Raw genomic sequence first — 19325 nt, 5'->3', positions numbered from 1 at the left:
TGTCATTTGCCCAGCTGCTCAAAGATAAACCTCAACATCAATGTTCATGTTATTTTGGTTTCAAAGCCAGCTTTCTCATATTATCAGACTTAAGTATAGTTAATTAGTCATGTATAATAAGAACTGTCAGCGTATTGGCTAAATATGAAGTGGAATGGTGTGGATAAAGTGGTGAGCTAATGCAGTGGGAGGGGTAACTACTCTCACCTTGTAAAATGCTATGAAGGACCTGTTTATTCATTATACAGGCCTGCACATGTGCTAATGTCCTGACTTTTTTCTTTGTGCTGCCCAGATACGAATTACACACAAGAATCAGGTGCCCATGCTGCTGGGCCCTCCACAGAAAACACCCTTCTTCTTCCTCAAAAAGTGCAACAGAAGTCGGGACTAGACCAATCACCCTCCCTGCCACAAAAACACAAAACATATCTTCACCATCCTCAGCCCTGCTATCTGCTCGGGGTGGTGGAGATGGATATCTGGCTGAACGACTACAGATGTACAATTCTTTGGTGACTTACGGATGAAAAAACGTTTAGCTCTTTCTTGCATGGACAATGGACTCCAACTTCCATAGTAGCCTAATATTCAGAGGCTTCCGTGACTGAATGAACCAACTCAGTGTCTTGACCAGTTCCTGTGTATTTAAATCTCTCCTATTCCTATCACAGGCTCCTCAGCCTGGAAGCTATGTCCCAGTTCTACCAAGACACCCCACCAGTAGGCCACTGCCTTCATATCACACTTTGCCCTCTCACTTCTCGTGAGTGGGATCATCAGATGATACTGACTGAGAAGCAGAGGGGATGATGCAGAAGGAGCTGAGAAAGAAACTACAGTGCTCAGGAACATCATCAAAATTGTCACCAAAGTAAGGTGAAAATGGGACAGAGAGTGCTACATTCAGGGTAGACAGCCGGAGAAAGAAAGTCACCCTGTCATGAAATTGTCCTCAAAGTGGGATTGGGTGGTGCACACTGAGACGTCACTGGGCCCAAGCTTGGCCTGGCAGGACCAGGGAACAAACTCTCCTTCTGAAGTCTGCTGAATAATAGATCAGTGCATGCAAAGCACTCACTCCAGTGCCTCTCCAAGGCCCCACAACACACCACCACTTAAAGAGACGAAACAGCAAGCTCATCTATTATAAAGTGGGTTGTTTATGACCAGTGGGCTGGTGGGGGTAGGTAAGCTTGGGTTTACAATCTGAGAGATGCACACCTCCAGCCTCCACCTACTGTTTGCTTCTAGCTTATCTGGTGTCCGCCCTCAGGCTGATGTCCATGGGTTGCTAATGTCAATTTTGTAAAACGATGCAGGTGTCTTGTGGCTTGGGTTGTTCTTGGTGTGCCAGACACAGTTAAGAGCATAAACTAAGAAGGTGCCAACTGAAGTAATATATACATTCATATATATATAGGTTATAAGTTAGATACGTACTTAGATACTAAGCTATCAAAATGACTGCACAGAGAAAAACAGTCTAATTAGCAACATAATCTTTTGAGCAGTTCATTGGAAAGTCTTTTTCCAAATGAAGTGTGTCATTAGCATAGCATATACTAAATCCAAATGCAACTCCCGATTTCAAGCAGTATCTTTCATATGAAACACTGTTCCTAATTACAGCATGAAAACATCAGATCCTAAGTTTGAGTCCAAAGGCAAAGATTTTTGAGAACCCCTAACTGGTCAATGCAGGGAAAAGAATCTACATTGCCGGGCACCATATACGCTGTGAAGTAAACATTTTTTAACCTTTCTAATGTAGCTCTTGGAGATGCTATCATTGTAAGACTAAAGATGCCTACCATCATGTATATAAATACACAGTAGTTGTATATTCTGAAAGCCTTCTTGTGTGCATACATATGAATGTGTTTGATAACTTGCAGAGAATTGTAATATAGCAGCAGAGACTAGCAAACTTATCTATTAGGTGACATGAATGGCAGATATGAGCAAATGTCACCAGTAGAGATCAACGCTCTGTAATCATCAGATACATTGGCAGTGTGCTGTATTCAGAGTGGAGATGGTAGAACCACAGAAATTACATAACACAGATCTGGGTTTAGATTTATTTTTCAGCTTGAGATAACTTCAGATTTGAACTTTTAAAGGTCAACTATGATTGTACAGTGGAGGCTAACTCTCCTTAAAGCACGCAGAACACAATTCTCTTAATGGGGCAGGCTGGGTTGCTCTGCCTCTGGTTCCCTTTAAAGAACACTGAACCGCAGATGCTGTATCAAGGTCCTATAAAGTGCAAATCTGGCTAGATGATCACAGGATCTGACATTGACCTCCTGTCAGTCACACGCTAGTGAATTTCACTAGGTTTCTGTGGTCATCAGACAGTTATCTTTTATAGCCCTTTGGTACTTCATAACAGGCGGTTTGGTTAAAAGAGTGCATGTTTACAGTTTCTTTTCATTTTACAGTTTAGACTGATTTTAAATAGTTGTGTATATATAGATATTTGTTTATATTTTATCTAAAGTTATACCACCGCATGCCTGCTGAAGCAAAGAAGACAAAGGTGTCTGCTTGAAGAGAGACCATGCTGATTGTTGCAACCCTACCAGTTTCTCCTCATCATATTTCTGGACCTTATCTAACTTTTGCTTAATGGTCATAGCCTGCTGTATTTATTCGTTGTATTTTTCTCATAATATAGGTTCGTAGCATGTTCATAGTAGAAGTACCTCTGTGGCTGTTCTTTGTTAAGTACTCTGTAGAGAATGGTTTGGCACTAAGACAAATGTATTAACAGGGAACTGATGTATGTCGCTGGCATTCTACCCACAGGAAATGTCATCCCTGATATATTCCATTGTCACCTTCTCTGTTGTTTCTGTCAATGTAAATGACTGATGGCCTTAAACAACAAATACAGAATAGCATTTTGCCTGGAGCAGCACACATGCAATACAAACTAAGAAGTCAACCAAAAAAGGAAACAAAATAAGTGGAACTCTTCTACTGTGTTGCACAAATAGGTATTTGTTGCCATTAGCTTCATAATTACGGGCCAGGATTCCCATCATCACCCTCTGTGCAGGACCTGACAATGTTGACACATCGTCAAAAGTTGACTATCAATTTATGTGTGCAAAAATTTCTCTTGCAAATCTTCATTTATCAATGTTTAATACTTCTGTCTTATGTCTCTGCATACCAGAAAATGATGCGGTATAATTTCAAAAAACATGCTGCTTCCTTGCTCATATCTTAGGACATGGAGGAAACTGAATTTCTGGACAACATGTGGTCTTTAACAGTGATGGTGAAATATCCATTTCAATAAATAGTCTCTTTTCTTTTCTGCATTGCTCTGATTTTGACCTTGCCTGTAAATCAGACAGAGGTGGCATGGTTTAGCCCAGTGCAGCCCTATTCTTAGCTGAGGCAGAAAACCAGTATTAAATGACACAGACGCAGTAAAGCCCATGTCATTCCTCAGTGTGATATTCTACATGTATGTGTAAGCCCATGTTGAGTTAATGTGGTTTGTAGCACTCCATCTGTGTGTCAACAAGGGTCAAGGGCACAGTGCAAAACCCTATGGACTGAGCTCCCACTAAAGAGGAAGGATTGATTGCCCCTTCTCCTGACCCTCTTATCCTCTGTCCTCCCCATCACTATCGTTAGTTGTAGGCATCCATGTTGATGGACAAAAGATTTATTGAATAAAAGGAGAGGTTGAGAACTGACTCTGGTGTTGTTGATTAGAGGGCGGCTGCTGAAATGCACTTATCCAATAATGGCACCCATCCACTACTGGTTTCATCCTCTATTTAACCTGATTGAATTTCAATTTAATCACATAAGTCACTGCTTTTATGCTGATGATGTGAGCCCTGTCAGGGAATTCTTTGTGTCATTTTGCTCCAAGTTTAGTGTTGTTATATTGGGTCATACAGAGGTGCCAGTATTTGTGTTGATACAGGCGCCTCCTGCCAAAGTCTTTTAAATCTGTTTTTACTGTTAGCCAGAATCTAAAATTGGAAGCATGTAATTGTCAGAAATGTCTTTGTATGCTGTACCATTAACAGTACTCTTCACTGGAACTAATCAATCCCAAATCATCCTCCTCCACCAAACTCACCTGTCCTGCTCTGTGGGTTTCTGTTGTCTCTGAATGTGTGGCTGAGCTGTTATTGCTCCCAAACACTTCCATTTCATAATAACAGCACTTACAGTGGACCACGGCAGAAATGTCATGAACTGACTTCCTGGCATCCTATCACAGTGCCAAGTGTAAAGTCACTGAGCTCTTTAGTTCATTCCACTGCCAGGGATGTTCTATTAAGATGCCATGGCAATGCTTGATTTTGTACACCTGTCACCTGCAATGAGTATGGCTGAAACACTTGAACGTGTCCACATAGTTTTTGGCTGTGGAGACGTGTCCACATAGTTTTTGGCTGTGGAGGCGTGTCCACATAGTTTTTGGCCATATGTAGTGTACCTAGCACCCCAGCTATGTACTGTAGTATAGATCATTTTGACACATTTAATAATCTTCATACATATCAGCTCATATGGATATGAACCTCTACCCTCACTGTGATGTGAATTTTTTTTAAAACTCGGTTCATGGGCTCTCTGAATTTGCCGAAGCGCAAATTTGTGAAGAAATTTGTCAAATCAATGAATCCATCTGGCTAAAAAGTGATGGTTAGCACTTAATCGTTATAATATTAACTTTAGTGTTTTTGGTCACGTGGGACTGACTTTTTACGAGAACTTTAGACAATCCATTTGATTGTGAATAAAAGCATGGAAATTACATGTAATACAAAAATGAATAAGCAAATTGGTACCATTAGGTGTTCATTCAGTGTATAACTATACAATATTTCATCACTTTAGAGCAATCAGAACAAGTCCTGTGACTTTCTCCCTTATCATCTTAGTTGTTGGACATAAATGGTTTCAATAAGGTTTTATGTGACTCTTTGTTTATGTAACATTATAAGACACATAGGCAACTTACTCATGTCAGCACATTGATCCTTTTTATGAAACATGTGCTAACAGGCATCAATCAACCTGAATAAAAGAATTATAATATATCATGTTTACTAGAAGCAACATTTCTACGTCCTTCTACATCGTGACTGTTTTTGTCACTGTGCCCTTTGTTCTGTGTGCTTACTAAAACAGCCTTTCAAGTGCTGAGGTGCTGATTATACAACAAGAAGCTCCACACAGAGGCGAAGGCTGGGCATCTTGGGCATGCAGAGATAATGAGGGAGGAATTATCTCTTTATGGACTATTAATAGTCTGCAAGTCACATCTCGTCTCTCCTTGGGAGACTACCAATGGCCTAAAGCTGTGACTTCTCTCATTCCGCTTTCATCCACCGGCAGCATCCAACATATTTCACACAAAGATTTTCAGAGATGCCATTTAGTTATGCTTCTTATAGATATGCGTCTTAGATCATTTCCTGTGGGCCAGAGCGGGGTTAACATATTGAAGCAAGAGCAGTGACAGTATAATAGCTTTTGGACTTTATAGCATTTGTGACCATTCAGCAGATGTGCTGGAATTCCTTTTTAGTTGTGCTGCAGTATGATCAGCTCTGCAGTATGATCCGTGCTGTCTCTCAACTCACTAGTTCTATAGTGTTGAAGTTTTCAGAACTTTCACTCACCTATTCTAAGACATGAATGTGCAGAAGGAAGGAGAAAAATATTCGTAGGCTAGTTCCTATGCGGCGCAATGGTCTTTCACTGACCTCTTTGAATTATGTTTGTAATTCCACAAACGATGTGCCGCAGTGACACTGTAGCATGTGTCACCTCTTTGGATTTATTTAAGGAAAGAATCAGAATGGAAACACAATATGCTCTTGCCTGCCCCCTCTCACCTCCCACCACATCCGCACAGACTCAGTGAAGTGTACTATAAAAAGGAGACCTCCACAATAATTGTAATTGACAGGCTGTTCTTCAGGGGCATCAGAGAGCAACAAAGACACCAGTAACTGTATACCTATCTCTTTTATGCTATCATTGTCCTCCCCAAATAATATAAGCTCCGCTCAAAAGCTTGCTGCATTCTGCAGATTATTCTCATCCTACTGGATGAAGGATTCCTCTCACCCATATTCAGAGAAGTTGCCTAGTTAAATATAGACCGTAGGATGTCTGAAAGAATTACATGGTCTCCCTTTATTTAATCCCTGATCTCACTAATCAAATTTCTTCAAACAGCACAAGAGCGTGGACTAGTCCTCAGTTTATACAGCGGTGCATTAAAAGGGCCCATATTTTGCATTTTTCTTTCTTTTTTTATCCTTATGACGTGTGTGTGGGTTCATGTACCGAAAACAAACATGACCATTTTCTAACTTTTCTTTAACCCTTAGAATTGCTCAGGCTGTTTTTGTTAAACTCTGCCTTTGAGACTGATATATGTAAGTGAACTCTGTTGTCACTGGCTACTCTGGATCGTGCCTTAGTTAAAAAGTAGTCAGGCTGAAACCCTGAATTAATTATTCAACATGAACAGGCAAAGCAAACTATGTTGAATTGACAGATAGCTAAAAAACTTTTAATTCGAAATAGACTATTTTTGCGTATTTCAGGTTTTATATTATTATAAACTTGTGGCGAGTTACTGCCATTCCAGTGGGATATTTAGATGATGTGTGATTACAGTGTGAGTGTATTTTCAGACAAAAGGCACAAAATGTGATGATGTAGACAAAATAGGCTCAATTTTCAGTCTTTTTAATTACTTTTATTGTTTCTGTATATGTTAGTGTTTTTACCCCTGGATTAAAATGAATGTATTTAAGCGCATCCTCTATTGTCATTTAATATAGAGTAATAATCTAACGTCAAACCTTTAAAAAAACCTGTTCCGTGTTCTGTGTCACCGGATCGTGACTCTTTTGACAACTTTAACTGCAGTTTGTCGTTTCTGAGTCTGGCCCTTTAAGAGCCTGTGCAAAGGGGGAGGCCTGCTGAACACGAAAGTGAATGAAACCCAGTCATTCATAAAAATAGGACAGAGGCAAGCTACGATTGGTCCAATCGCACCTAATGCATAATTCATTAGCTTCAGTCAGACTATTGGCCGACTGGTTTGAGTGACAGGAGCTTGTAGCCAATGGAGAACAAAGACACTTGTCTGTCGAGCCCAAGGGAAAAGCCGAGCAGTCCATTTACAAAATCCCCATTCAAGTTTTGTGTGTCGAGAGGAGCGCGTCTGCTGATCGCGCAGAAGAGACGGCAGTTTTTCTTGTGGATTTACTCTCTTTATCGGTATTCATTACGTCCAGCGTGTGCACGGCGTCGTCTGTGAGGTGAGGCTGCTGTTTATTTACCCGTGTTTGCGTGAACTGAAGTCGAACTGCGTGCTGGTGAAGTCGCTTGTCCGCGGCGTTTAAGTTTATCATGGATTCCAAACTGCAAAACCAGCTGTCTCGCTTTAGGAGAAAGCCAACGCCATTTTCTCTTAGACTGGGCGCACTTTGGCAACCATCTTACTGCACGAAGTTTGGCGATGTTATCACTGGTATTTATTCTCATTTCTTGTTCGTACTGCTGGTGCTAACTTAAGCTGGCGGGTGCGCGCGCGCGCGTGCGTGTGTTAGCTCGGCGATTTCGTCGAGGTGGGTGTTTGTGGTTTTGTGAATGGAGGACTCGAGCTTTTTTTCTCCTGACAGATCAGGTTTCACTTCATTGAGGAAAACAAGAAACAGGGGGGCTTAAGAGGGGAGGGGGAGGGGAGCTGTCGGATATCACCCTAATCAAAATAATCGCGTTAAAGTAGATCGTACGTCCAGAAGATTTAAACGCAGCTGAAGTCAGCGTCTTATCCGCCAGCTCCTTGTTCGAATTTTGCCGTCCCACCTTAAATGGTGCCGCAGCTCCATTCTGGCGGTCTGGCGCGTGCGGCGCTAGAATTTAACTGCTGCCGGATTTAAGGTGGATCGGGAAAATTCGAACAAGAAGCTGGAGGGATAGGAAGCCAACTTGACTCCTAAGGTTTGCTAATGTGTTTTTAGCACTTCTGGTTTGAATCGTTCTTGGAAACCTGATGTTCTGACTGTATTTCGGCCTTATGGAAAGAGTGAGCGACTACCGTTGAGCTGTTTTATTAGTTTTGCAGTGTTTTTGTAAGACTAAGTTAATCGATGAGCAGATTTGGGTAATGTGTTAAGTGGAATTTCTCAGCTCTTTTGCCTTGAACTGGGTCAAGGTAAAGATCTGATGTTTAAAACAGATTATTTTTTGTTTACTATCTGAATAGTAATATAAACATGACCATCTACGGGCCACACGCTGTTTAATCAAGGACTTTTTTTTTTTTTTTTTATGTTATTTTTTCTTCTGTTTCCCCCTGAACTTTCTCTGAACAGTCTGAAATATCTCTCTCTCTCTCTCTCTCTCTCTCTCTCTCTCTCTCTCTCTCTGTCTGTCTGTCTGTCTGTCTGTCTGTCTGTCTGTCTGTCTGTCTGTCTGTCTGTCTGTCTGTCTGTGTTGCAATGTGACATACAACTCAATTGCACTTCTGTGTAGTTCTTGGGGTTACGCTGTGCTCTAGAACGTACTACACAAATTGCTGTTTTGCAGTGGATCCCTTCAGGCTACATGATCAGATGTTGGGACGGCACAGTGTTGCTATTTGCTCACGTTGAACAACTTATGGACAACAGTTATAAAGGCTGTGTGTCCTCTCTCAACACCTATCAGCATGTACATAATGCACTGTTGCATTTGGGTGTGTCCTTTAGACTCAAGCTTCGCTTTAAGTGATTGCTTCTCCTCATAATCATGGGCACAGATGGCTGGCTTTGCTTATGTAAGGTTCACGTTTGTCACTACCTCGGAGAGTGTTTACATAGTACAGCACACTCTCCCATATGCCCTTACACTCAGTCACCAGGGTTGTTGTGATAAACAACAAAGAAGAAGAAGGAGGAGGGGTTGTCTGTGTCCTGAGCCGATAGATTTGAAGAATGTCAGCATGTGTGCAGCAGAATGTACTGACTGCATCTGCCAAACAGCTCTCTTATATGTAGATGGTTTTTATCTCCCATAGAGAAAAGAGACTCCATAAAGCAGCTGTCGCTTTTAAGCGAAGACCCTGTTCTGGGAACTTTTGAAGACCCAGGTAACATGGACGGATTTTACGACCAGCAAGTACCATTCATGGTCCCATCTAATGTAAGTGTGCCCTTAAATTTTAGGTCATTTTTGTCACAAATAGCCAGAAGCTGGTTAAATATGAAACACTCTGTGTGGAGTTCTTCTCACATAGTCTGTTTCTCCACGGCAGAAGTCTCGAGTGGAAGAACCATGCAGCAGAGCAGTCAGTGATAGGAAAAGAAAGTTTGTGGACTCCGAGCTCGCTCAGGACACAGAAGGTAATGCAAGCACTCATATGTTGTCATTTAGAATAACATTGTGCTTACAGCAAATTGGGTGTTTCTACTGTGGCTGCAATAACATGTTTGAGCATTGCCTTTATTTGGCCTTTATTTCCTTTGTGAGATGCATTTTCAGTTTAATACTGGATTCCAGCAGCGCCTTGTGCAGAGTCTAAAGTTATCTTTGTCTGCTGCAGAACTCTTCCAGGACCTCAGCCAGCTGCAAGAAATCTGGATTGCAGAGGGTGAGGTCTCTTTCTGATATTACACACCCTTATTGATGGGAGGAAAAACTGCATATGGTTTATTTAGATTCTGAATGGAAGTGTCTTTACACTAAAAATGCAAAAAAATACTTTGTGTTTTCATGTTCATGATTTACCCTTAATAAAAACATGCTAATCTGATTATAACCTCGTTTACAATATCTCTCTAGAAACTCCCCAAAAACATTTAGGGATATATTGTTATAATAATAATAATAATAAAAAATATATTTTTAAAAATTCTGTACTAGTGTGCAGTTATTTATTTGACTATCAAACCTATTTATTTATTTAGTTTGTACTTTATGGCCACGTAATACATTTTTATTTCCTTCTATTGCTTGTTTTTAGTTTTAGTGAAAGGCTAGTCATTCCTATTAGTGCATTAGGCCAACATTTAACCCCCCCCCCCGAATGATGAATTTTTCTAAACTGGAAGAGTTATTCATCTAATGTGAACTGTTCTCCACTAGCATGCATGTATTCATCCCATGTCATGTTTTCTGGTCTCTCTTCACAGCCCAGGTGCCCGACGATGAACAGTTTGTCCCAGATTTCCAGTCAGATAGCCGTGAGTACCTGAGATTTATTATTTATTCACCTTGGTGATGTACTTTGGATTGAGTCCAGCGAGGGCAAGGGAGAAACAACTTAGCCCAAACTCCGGCAGCTATTCATTATTCAGGTCTTGTTCCAATTTCTAGTCAATTCCTTTGAGAGTACAAAGGACACCATCAGCAAAGATAGGTGTCAAGTGCACGGACAATCTTGCTGATTTGGTTTGGTTGCTGTTTCAGTAAAGGTGTTAATATGCATGCTGATGGCTATGCTCCGTTTTATTCTGGCTCGACATTTACATCCCATGCATTTATCTGCATTGGGAAAAGGTTCCACTGATAAATTATTAATAATTAGATTGTAATGAACTTACTTTTTTAGGAATTAACACATTCTTGTGCATGTGCCACTCTCTGTCACACCAATGCAGGCGGAACTGGTAAATTCACATGTAAAATTCACCCAAACTTATTAATTAACATAAATAACATATTGAAAATGGTTGAAAACGGTAATTAACAAAAACAGAACTGCAGATAATTGTAGGAAGTCCATCTACCCATGCTACCTTTACTTACATTTTGTAAAGACTTATTGAGTTTTAAGAAATTGGCATAATTGGTAGTTATCGTTCCCCTCCAAGCATGTTGAGCTGTCTAAATGTTGCATCATATGCAGTTTGAAAAGTTGACTGGCCTCACGTGACTCAGAGGAAGCTAGTACTAGCCTTCACTCTCTCTGCTTGCTAGCATCGTGTGATGGAGGACACCTAACTAGTGAGTGGGTGACAGTTACTAAATTGGGCAGAAAACTTGACAGTTCAGTTTTCTGACAGGCACATCGGTAATGAATGTTAAACAAAGCCATTGGAGTCTAAAAGAAAAACCTGAAATGTTTTTATACATTTACAATTATATTATTAGTGTATTGATTATCTGAGTTTTTAACACCTTAAAATTTATATTGACCACAATTTAAATTTTGGTCAGGCCATAATTCTGGCCTGGATGGTCTAAGAAGTAAATGCTCTCCACAAAAAAAAATTTGTGTCTGGCATCACATGAGGCAAGCACATAATCTGATTTCACACTTTCATGCACTCAGCCTCTTTTAGAATGAACTAGATTCCAGAGGGTGATGGACTGGAGACTCACCCACTCTGCTACCTAAACCTGCAGCACCCACAATGCTTAAACTGTAGGTTCTTAGTGGAACTCGTTCACAAGTTTTTGTTTTTGTCTGATGAAATCAGGAGTCAGGGCGCGGCATCATCATATGTCTGGCCTTATGTTTTGGTTTTGCTTTGCTTATCAATGTAGTTCACAGAAGATTAATATGCTGCAGTGCTTTTACTGTAGCACATTGATTATACCCTTTTTGATGTCCAAACACTGTACATGCTTTCTGCTGTGGCACCTCAGTGTGATGGGATAATTATGTATGTCTGAGTGTCATTGTGGCTAAAGCTTTCTGCACTTGGCAGAGGTTTTACTCTTTTTACAGTCACGTATTCAGCAGAGCTGTGAGCACCTCAGCATGTCTGCATGTCACATAGCACAACTTGTGCTTTGCCAGTGTCAGCTGTGTTGGGATATCCATCTACTTTTAGATTTGATTTGAGGGAGCCTCTAATGTTAATTGTGGTGTACTGCACCTTGGCTTTCAGCACACGCTTTGAGTTTTCACGTGCCCATTGTATGTGGTTTCCTAAGCCCTGCATGGTCAAGTTGATTTATTTGGCCAGCGTTGTACAGTGCCCCAGGATCCAGTTTCGTTGGCCATTATGTGGCGCCGGATATGGGGGCTGATGCAGAGATCCAGCAGCTAATGGTTACAGAGCAGGGAGGAATATCATTCACAATCATTGAATTACGACCGCTGTGATTCATGAGTATTGACTTGGCCATGATGGAAATCAGAAGGGAGTGCTTTGATTGCATGTATTTTGCTGCACCATGGTAGTGATGGGCGAGGGATGTAGCTTTTATACCTCAGAGTAAGCCGATTAATGGTGTAGAGTAAGACACTCCATCTGTGGATCATCAGTACACTTCTGTTGATGTGTTCGATTAGATGCTCTGGTTGATTATGTGCTTCCAATGTCTGTCTTTCTCAGTGATGTTTCATGGCCCTCCACCAGCCAAGATTAAACGGGAACTGAGTCCTTCCAAAGACCTCTCCCCCTGTAGCCAGGACCGGAGTCCCATGCCGTACGGAGAGAAGTGCCTTTATAACTACAGGTAAGCTCTCAGTCAGTTAAATTTCTCTGTGTTGACATTGTGCTATGAACTGCATGCAGAGAGCCTCTATTTTGTGTAATTGTGTTCCTCTTTTTCATCTTTGAAGTGCCTATGAAAGGAAATCTTCAGCTGGTTTCAAGCCATTGACCCCTCCCTCAACGCCTGTCTCACCATGCAGCTCCACCAACACACCGGGGACACACCCAATGCACGAACAGACTCCTCCCCCAGTCCCTAACCCTACTTTAGGCCAGAGGCCTCTTCATGGACAGCCTGCTGTGAGCAACTCCACCCACAATCAGAGGTCACTCCCACTACACAGTCAGACACCACCTTTTGCAGTGCCGTGTCCACCTCTAAACCATGACGCCCCCTTTAATAATGAGCATAGGTAAGTGTCCCCGCAGTCAGTTTGATTAAGTTATATTTGAGCCCTCTTGCAAGCATCCATAAAATATATATATAAATATAAATAAAAAATCCCTTGAGAGTGGCGAGTTGACCTTTCATTAACGCTGACTTCACAGGATTGGAAAAAATTGCAAGTGTTATTGCTCATATGGAAGTTGTGGTGCAGTCGTAGCTTTATTGCATAAATCTGACCCCCGTGGGAACAGAGTGGTTGGCAACCCACCCTACCACCTGCAATAGGATTTCTGGGAGCATGCCGGGGAATGTGTGGCATGTCATTAGCAGTTAGTAACGTGGAGCCAACAACTCCAGGCTCAGCGAAAAGCAACTCCAGAATGTCCGCTGAGCTGTCCCTTAACATGCCTTTCGGCATCACTTGACCTCAACATCTCGTTTTACAAATATATTTACTTCCCTGTACTTGTACAGGGGCAGGCCCACACTTTAAACTTGGCCTCTGGTGAATTGTTGCTTTCTTGCTTGCTTGAGTGATATTGCTGTTGGTGACTGAATTTTCTTTTTCTTTATTTACTTTTAAAGGTTTCAGCGACAGCTTTCGGAACCTTGCTTGCCATTCCCATCTGAGACCCAGGGAAGACCAAACTTCATTCCCCAGACTTCAACCAGAGATGGACGGCCACCTTATCATCGGCAGATGTCAGAGCCTCTGGTTCCTGTGCATCCTCAGGGCTTTAAACAGGAGCTGTTGGACCCTCGCTACGCTGAGCAAGGAGTCCCCAATATGGGTCCGCCTCAGACTGCCTTCCACCCTATGGCCATCAAGCAAGAACCGCGAGACTTCTGCTTTGACTCTGGTGAGCATTAATAAATGCCTGTTTAAAAGAGCAGAACAGTGGCCTTGTCTTTGTTCCAGGCTGAGGGCCTGGAATCTTCTGTGTGTGCTTGCATGGATCTGTGAGTTTTAGCAGTGTCTGGTGATGTGCAGACAAACGCTTGCTTTTCAAACTGTTGAAAATGCAGTTTTGCATGGCAGCATTCTTCACATTTGCAGAGGCTGCCTGAGTAGAGTATTTTTCACTTATGTACTTGCTTGAAGGTCAAAAAGCAGACATATATTGAGATTTGCAAACATAACGAAAAGAGTCAACCACTGCTCTCACATGGTTTTGTCTCACAAAACATAAACAATATCACTTTCTTCTCTCTATGCATAAGTACTGAATAGAATAAACTGAAAACAGTTCAGTTAATCTAAGATTTTCTGGAGTTCTTATTCAAACACCCACACACAGCTGTTGCTTCTTATCATCCACATTTTTAACAATTTAAAACTCAGGGGATGTCCCACTGTCCCTGTAGCCCTCTATATTTGCAGGGCAGTGATGTAATTTAAAATCCTCTTAACTTTCTGACTGTAAATTTGCTTGTTGCAGACACCATGCCTTTTCATCTGTTCAGCAGACTGCCAGATGACCTTAATCTAAGTCATCAAAAAGAATGGCAACCACAGTAAACATCCAGAATAAGACAGAACTGAGTATAGTGACTTTTGGTGTAACAGCGGCAGAGTGTTTTTTAAAGAGGACTCAGTAGTAGCTTGAACAAAGCTTGCCATGATTTAGGAGCATGTGTATGTATATAATACATAAGGCATGTTTTGGTGCCTCAGACATGTGGCTAATGTTGCTTGTGATGTCGCTTTATTGATCTGTGCCTAGCTAGTGCCACCAGATGTGTGGGCTGGACATTTGCAGCGCAGCTGTTATGTCAGTGGCAGTTTCATAAGCTGCAGGATGATTGAATCTGTGCTCATATTCACAAGCTGGTCTAAGTTCTGTCCAACTAGATGTATTTGATTAATATAAACAAGATTTTAGGTAAATGTGTGAATGCATGGTATGGGTTTATCTTGCTCTACATACATATTCACTAAGTGTATTGTATTCTAGTGTTGAAACATTTGTTTGTATTATTATTATTATTATTATTATTATTATTATTATTATTATTATTATTATTATTATTATTATTACTACTACAATTATAATAATAATAATAATAATTATGTTTACTTTGCTTTTCAGAAGTGCCTAACTGTCAGTCTTCATTTGGGAGGGCAGCTAGCTTTTACCAAAACCATGAAAGTAAGTAGTCACATTTTAACCACCAAAATATTTTTCTTTGAAAGACTCAAATGTTCTTATTTATGTTCCATTACTTTTTTTTCATTGTTTGACACTTTAATACTCTATACACACACACACACACACACACACACACACACACACACACACTTATATATTTATTTATTTATTTAATGTTTACTTAGTAATTCTTTGTTGTTTGTTTTTTTTTGTAGATTTTTCATTTGACAGAGATCAGCACTTATATTATGATGACACATGCGTGGTTCCTGAGCGACTTGAAGGTGAGACTTGCTGACAGACCATATAACTCATAACTGACTACTCAAAGAAGTCTTCAGATTGCTCAGTGTGGTTAGTGGGCATAAGTGAGCAACTTCTGTCTTAGCACATCATTAGAGCAGATAAGATTTCTTGTATGTGCTTTCTCTACTACATCTTTGATTTTCTGTGTTTTCTGCAAACAGGGAAGGTAAAGCAAGAGCCATCTGTGTATCGCGATGGCCCACCTTACCAGCGCCGTGGCTCACTCCAGCTCTGGCAGTTTCTGGTAACCCTCCTTGATGACCCTGCCAATGGTCATTTCATTGCTTGGACAGGGCGTGGAATGGAATTCAAACTAATCGAACCTGAAGAGGTCAGTCTTAGTAAACCATAATCTAAAGTACCTTTTTTTTTTTTTTTTTTTTTTTTAATTTAAAAAAAGCTCCATTTGGACATGTCCTTTGATATGGTGTTCTGAAATCATTTGAAATGGTATATATTTCAGGTGGCTCGACGTTGGGGCATTCAGAAAAACAGACCAGCCATGAATTATGACAAGCTGAGTCGTTCCCTGCGCTACTACTATGAGAAGGGAATCATGCAAAAGGTAAAAGAAGGTTCATGTTTAGTCTCCTTGATGCTCAGGTTGTGTTTATAAAACCTTTTATGAAAAAAGAAAAAAAAAAGAAATGTGCATTTTCTAACTTCTTCATTTTTCTTTTCTAGGTTGCAGGTGAAAGGTACGTTTACAAGTTTGTATGCGACCCTGAGGCCCTCTTCTCCATGGCCTTCCCAGACAACCAGAGGCCCAACCTTAAGGCTGATCCTGACGCCTTGTCTGGGGTGGACGATGACACGCTACCCCTGACTCACTATGATGAAGGAGCCCCTTATTTGGTAGATTCAGGGGAGCAAAGTGTAACTGGGATGCCCTTCCCTGATGGCTATGTGTACTGACTCTCATCCCCAATACAGAACCTGAACTGCTGAGCAGACTGGAACATGTCTGTCCCCACTGCCTCAACTTCTCCTGCCCTGCTGTCCATTTACAGATTAGCCCTCCCCTAAAAAATAACATTGAAAAATTAAAAATAACGAGTGAGGAGAAATCTGCAAACCACCTGGTCTCTGGTTTCAACCCATGAGAAGGTGTCGGGGAAGTGAGGGATGCCTGGACTCCTGTGGCTCAACCTGCCTTGCGGTAGATGGGTATCTGTTGTCTCAGAAGATGAGGAGTCAGGAGCCAAACAGTGATGAAGGCCCGACTGGTCTTTCTGTGCAGTCTGAAAGAATTGTAGCAATTCTGGTTTGACAATCTGGATTTTTTTAAGTGACAATGTTAAGAGGTGTCCTAAAAAGATTAACACAGCACTATTCAGTAGCTGCCCTTTTGGCCCTGATGGTTTTGTGTTGCCTCTAAATCATCCATAAGAATTCAAAAGGGCTTTATTTTGCAAAGGAAAAAACAGACCCATTTTGTTTAGAGTTGGTTAGACTTGTTTAGAGAGCTGGTTTTTATACAACACTTTTGTTCAACTAAATGCAGGACCGCTTCAAACCTGTTGAATTCTTACAAAAACATACTGTTTTCTATTGTAGGTTTGTTTTGGTCATTGAAGTTTTTAAGTGTTGTGGGGTTGTTTTGTATCATTTCTCTCTCTCTCTCTCTCTCTCTCTCTCTCTCTCTCTCTCTCTCTCTCTCTCTCTCTCTCTCTCTCTCTCTCTCTCTCTCTCTCTCTCTCTCTCTCTCTCTCTCTCTCTCTCTCTCTCTCTCTCTCTCTCTCTCTCTCTCTCTCTCTCTCTCTCTCTCTCTCTCTCTCTCTCTCTCTCTCTCTCTCTCTCTCTCTCTCTCTCTCTCTCTCTCTCTCTCTCTCTCTCTCTCTCTCTCTCTCTCTCTCTCTCTCTCTCTCTCTCTCTCTCTCTCTCTCTCTCTCTCCTGGATAACTCAATTTGTTGATCTGTAATGAAGCTAAACCAGTGGCACTCTTAAGGACACTCAGTCATATTACAGGGACTGTTAACTCATTCTTAAACACAATTCCATATGCCTTGTCACTCCCTGAGAAACTTAATTTGGTACAGTGAGGTATTAAGATTTTTCTCACAAAGAATATTCAAAAGGGATGCACTAGACAAATTTTCAAGAGGATTTTATCCTCTTACTGCATTAAAATATTTGAGGGTCAAAGTCTGTTTTTGTATTATTTTTGGCTTCTATTTCTTTGGCACTGTACTAGTTTTAAAATGCACCAAGATGGCAGGAAAGCCAGGGCCTTGCATGCAATAAGGTGAAAACATCTTCTCCTGGACTCTACTGCCAATTTAAAAGTTGATAAAAGACCACTGCTTCTTTTTGCATGGTGTACTCAACTGGCAACTGTCCACTAACATATCGCTTTATGCTGGACAAGGAAGAAATTATGTTCTCTGCATTTTTTTTTCTTTTTTTGGAAAGATGTACTTATATAAATATATATTTTTGCAAAGTCTGCATTGGTTTCATTTTATTGTATCAGCTGTATAGTATTGCCTATGTTTTAAAATCTGGATGCCTGTGGTGCTGTCATTGCGGAACCAGTGAGTGCATACTGGACACCCTTTCTGCTGGGGTAGAGGGCAACACCTTGTAATGAGAATTGATCTTATATATTAAGCTTTCTCATTGAACGAGGCGCTAATTAATCTCCACCACTAAAGGGGTAGTCTGCACTTGTATGCTCACCTTCTCCCTTCACAACGTGTACCTTTACACTGCTACGTTTATAATCTGTACTGGGTACAATAAACTCCTTTCTGCTTCACTTCCACTGGTTTTCTTCATCATTTATCTCTCACGCGGCTAACGTCACTTTAGACTTCACCAAACTACAAATTAGTGACTAGTCACATGAAGTGTTTGTGAAGTTCATTCTTGTTCAGCTAAAGGTTACCTCCACCCACAAGAATAAACACGAGCGTTTCCATTTTAAAAAAAGGTGGGGGGGGGGGGGGGGGTAGAAATGAGCTTTTATTAAGGTATGGTTATAACTTGAAGGCGAATGACTCCTAGATGTTTTATGAAGTAAAAAGAGTTTTTCTCCCCTGCATTTGTACTATATTGATCACTGAATCAAAGAGTGCTTCTCAATGTCATTAGGCCCTCTGTTCTCCCAGAAGTGCTTGTTCCATCTTTACATCAAGATGTGGCTAGTTAGCTAATGTGAGTCTGCCCTTATGGCCAGAAAACAACCCTCCATTTAGGATTATATAATAGTTCCATCTTTGCTTTGTAACTCAGCCTTGGTGGCCTTAATGCAACCACTCAACATCTGCTCTTTTTTTTTTTTAAAGAAAAAAAATACTGCTGGACATTTAATGGTCGTAAGCCTTTGTGGGAGTTAGAGGGAAATTTTAATAACCCTAAAAGCACCAAGTGTTCTATATAATGGAACTTTGTCCACTTCACACTTTCTCACTTTGCAAATTGTCTGTTTGCTGTATATTTATTTACATTGTGGCATGTATTTTCTAGACAGTGTTGACTACAGAAAAGCCTTTTACTGAGGACCACCCAATTATGGACTGGGCATTTCATCATTCTAATGAGGTTCTAGTCAGCAAACTAAAGCCATTACAAAAAAAAATGGAGATCTCACATCAGGAAAGGAGGGACATGGTCGGTAGAATAAAAGTGAATATCCTTCGAACACTTAAGGAAAATCAGGAAGGCCTGAGGGCCTTTATCATGCAAGTTAAAGAACACAGTTAAACAATGGGACTTCAGCTTAACACTAAGAAAACTTTGTCAGTGATGATGAAGATGTAGACATGTTCTACAGTTTTTGCCTACTTGGATCAGTAGTTAACAAAGGATCCAGCATTAAGACATGCAGCGCAGTTTGGCATTCAGCAGAACAAGCATGAAGGAGCTTGAAAAAATCTACACATTTTATGATTTGTATCTACATACAATGAACAGAACTGTCCAGGCTATGGCCTTCTGTGGTTCATTATGGTTGTGAAAGCTGGAAAATAAAAAGTGGCTCAGAAAAATATTGATGCCTTTATGTTGGCAAAGACTTTTAAGAGTATCTTGGACGACAA

General features: G+C 40.8%; 2 protein-coding genes across 4 annotated transcripts in view; both read left to right on the top strand.

Moving 5' to 3' along the window:
• Positions 1-3719, top strand: part of LOC108424401 (diacylglycerol kinase beta) — a 113338-nt gene extending 109619 nt beyond the window's left edge. For all 3 annotated transcript variants that reach the window (XM_037539153.1, XM_037539152.1, XM_017692437.2), the window contains one exon: positions 296-3719. In XM_037539153.1, coding sequence (XP_037395050.1) covers positions 296-394 — 99 coding nt within the window. In that variant the 3' untranslated portion in view covers positions 395-3719. The remainder of the gene's footprint in view (positions 1-295) is intronic.
• A 3459-nt stretch (positions 3720-7178) lies between these two features.
• On the top strand, positions 7179-16701 carry etv5a (ETS variant transcription factor 5a). The gene is made up of 13 exons (XM_017692433.2): positions 7179-7328; positions 9071-9195; positions 9308-9395; positions 9596-9643; positions 10185-10235; positions 12339-12462; positions 12569-12853; positions 13414-13688; positions 14919-14978; positions 15194-15262; positions 15446-15615; positions 15748-15849; positions 15969-16701. Exons 2-13 carry the CDS (start codon positions 9148-9150, stop codon positions 16197-16199), a joined length of 1551 nt encoding a protein of 516 aa, XP_017547922.1. The 5' UTR covers positions 7179-7328; positions 9071-9147; the 3' UTR covers positions 16200-16701.
• The last annotated feature ends 2624 nt before the right edge of the window (positions 16702-19325 follow it).

Source organism: Pygocentrus nattereri, chromosome 6 (genome assembly GCF_015220715.1).
Source record: "Pygocentrus nattereri isolate fPygNat1 chromosome 6, fPygNat1.pri, whole genome shotgun sequence".
NCBI lineage: Eukaryota > Metazoa > Chordata > Actinopteri > Characiformes > Serrasalmidae > Pygocentrus > Pygocentrus nattereri.
This window is presented reverse-complemented; position numbering and strand designations above follow the sequence as displayed.

Excerpts from the sequence above, each read along its gene's own strand:
- etv5a (XM_017692433.2), top strand. The coding sequence starts at position 9,148 with ATGGACGGATTTTACGACCAGCAAGTACCATTCATGGTCCCATCTAAT. Across the intron at positions 9,396-9,595 it reads GCTCGCTCAGGACACAGAAG|AACTCTTCCAGGACCTCAGC; the intron begins GTAATGCAAGCA and ends TGTCTGCTGCAG. Across the intron at positions 15,850-15,968 it reads AGAAGGGAATCATGCAAAAG|GTTGCAGGTGAAAGGTACGT; the intron begins GTAAAAGAAGGT and ends TTTCTTTTCTAG.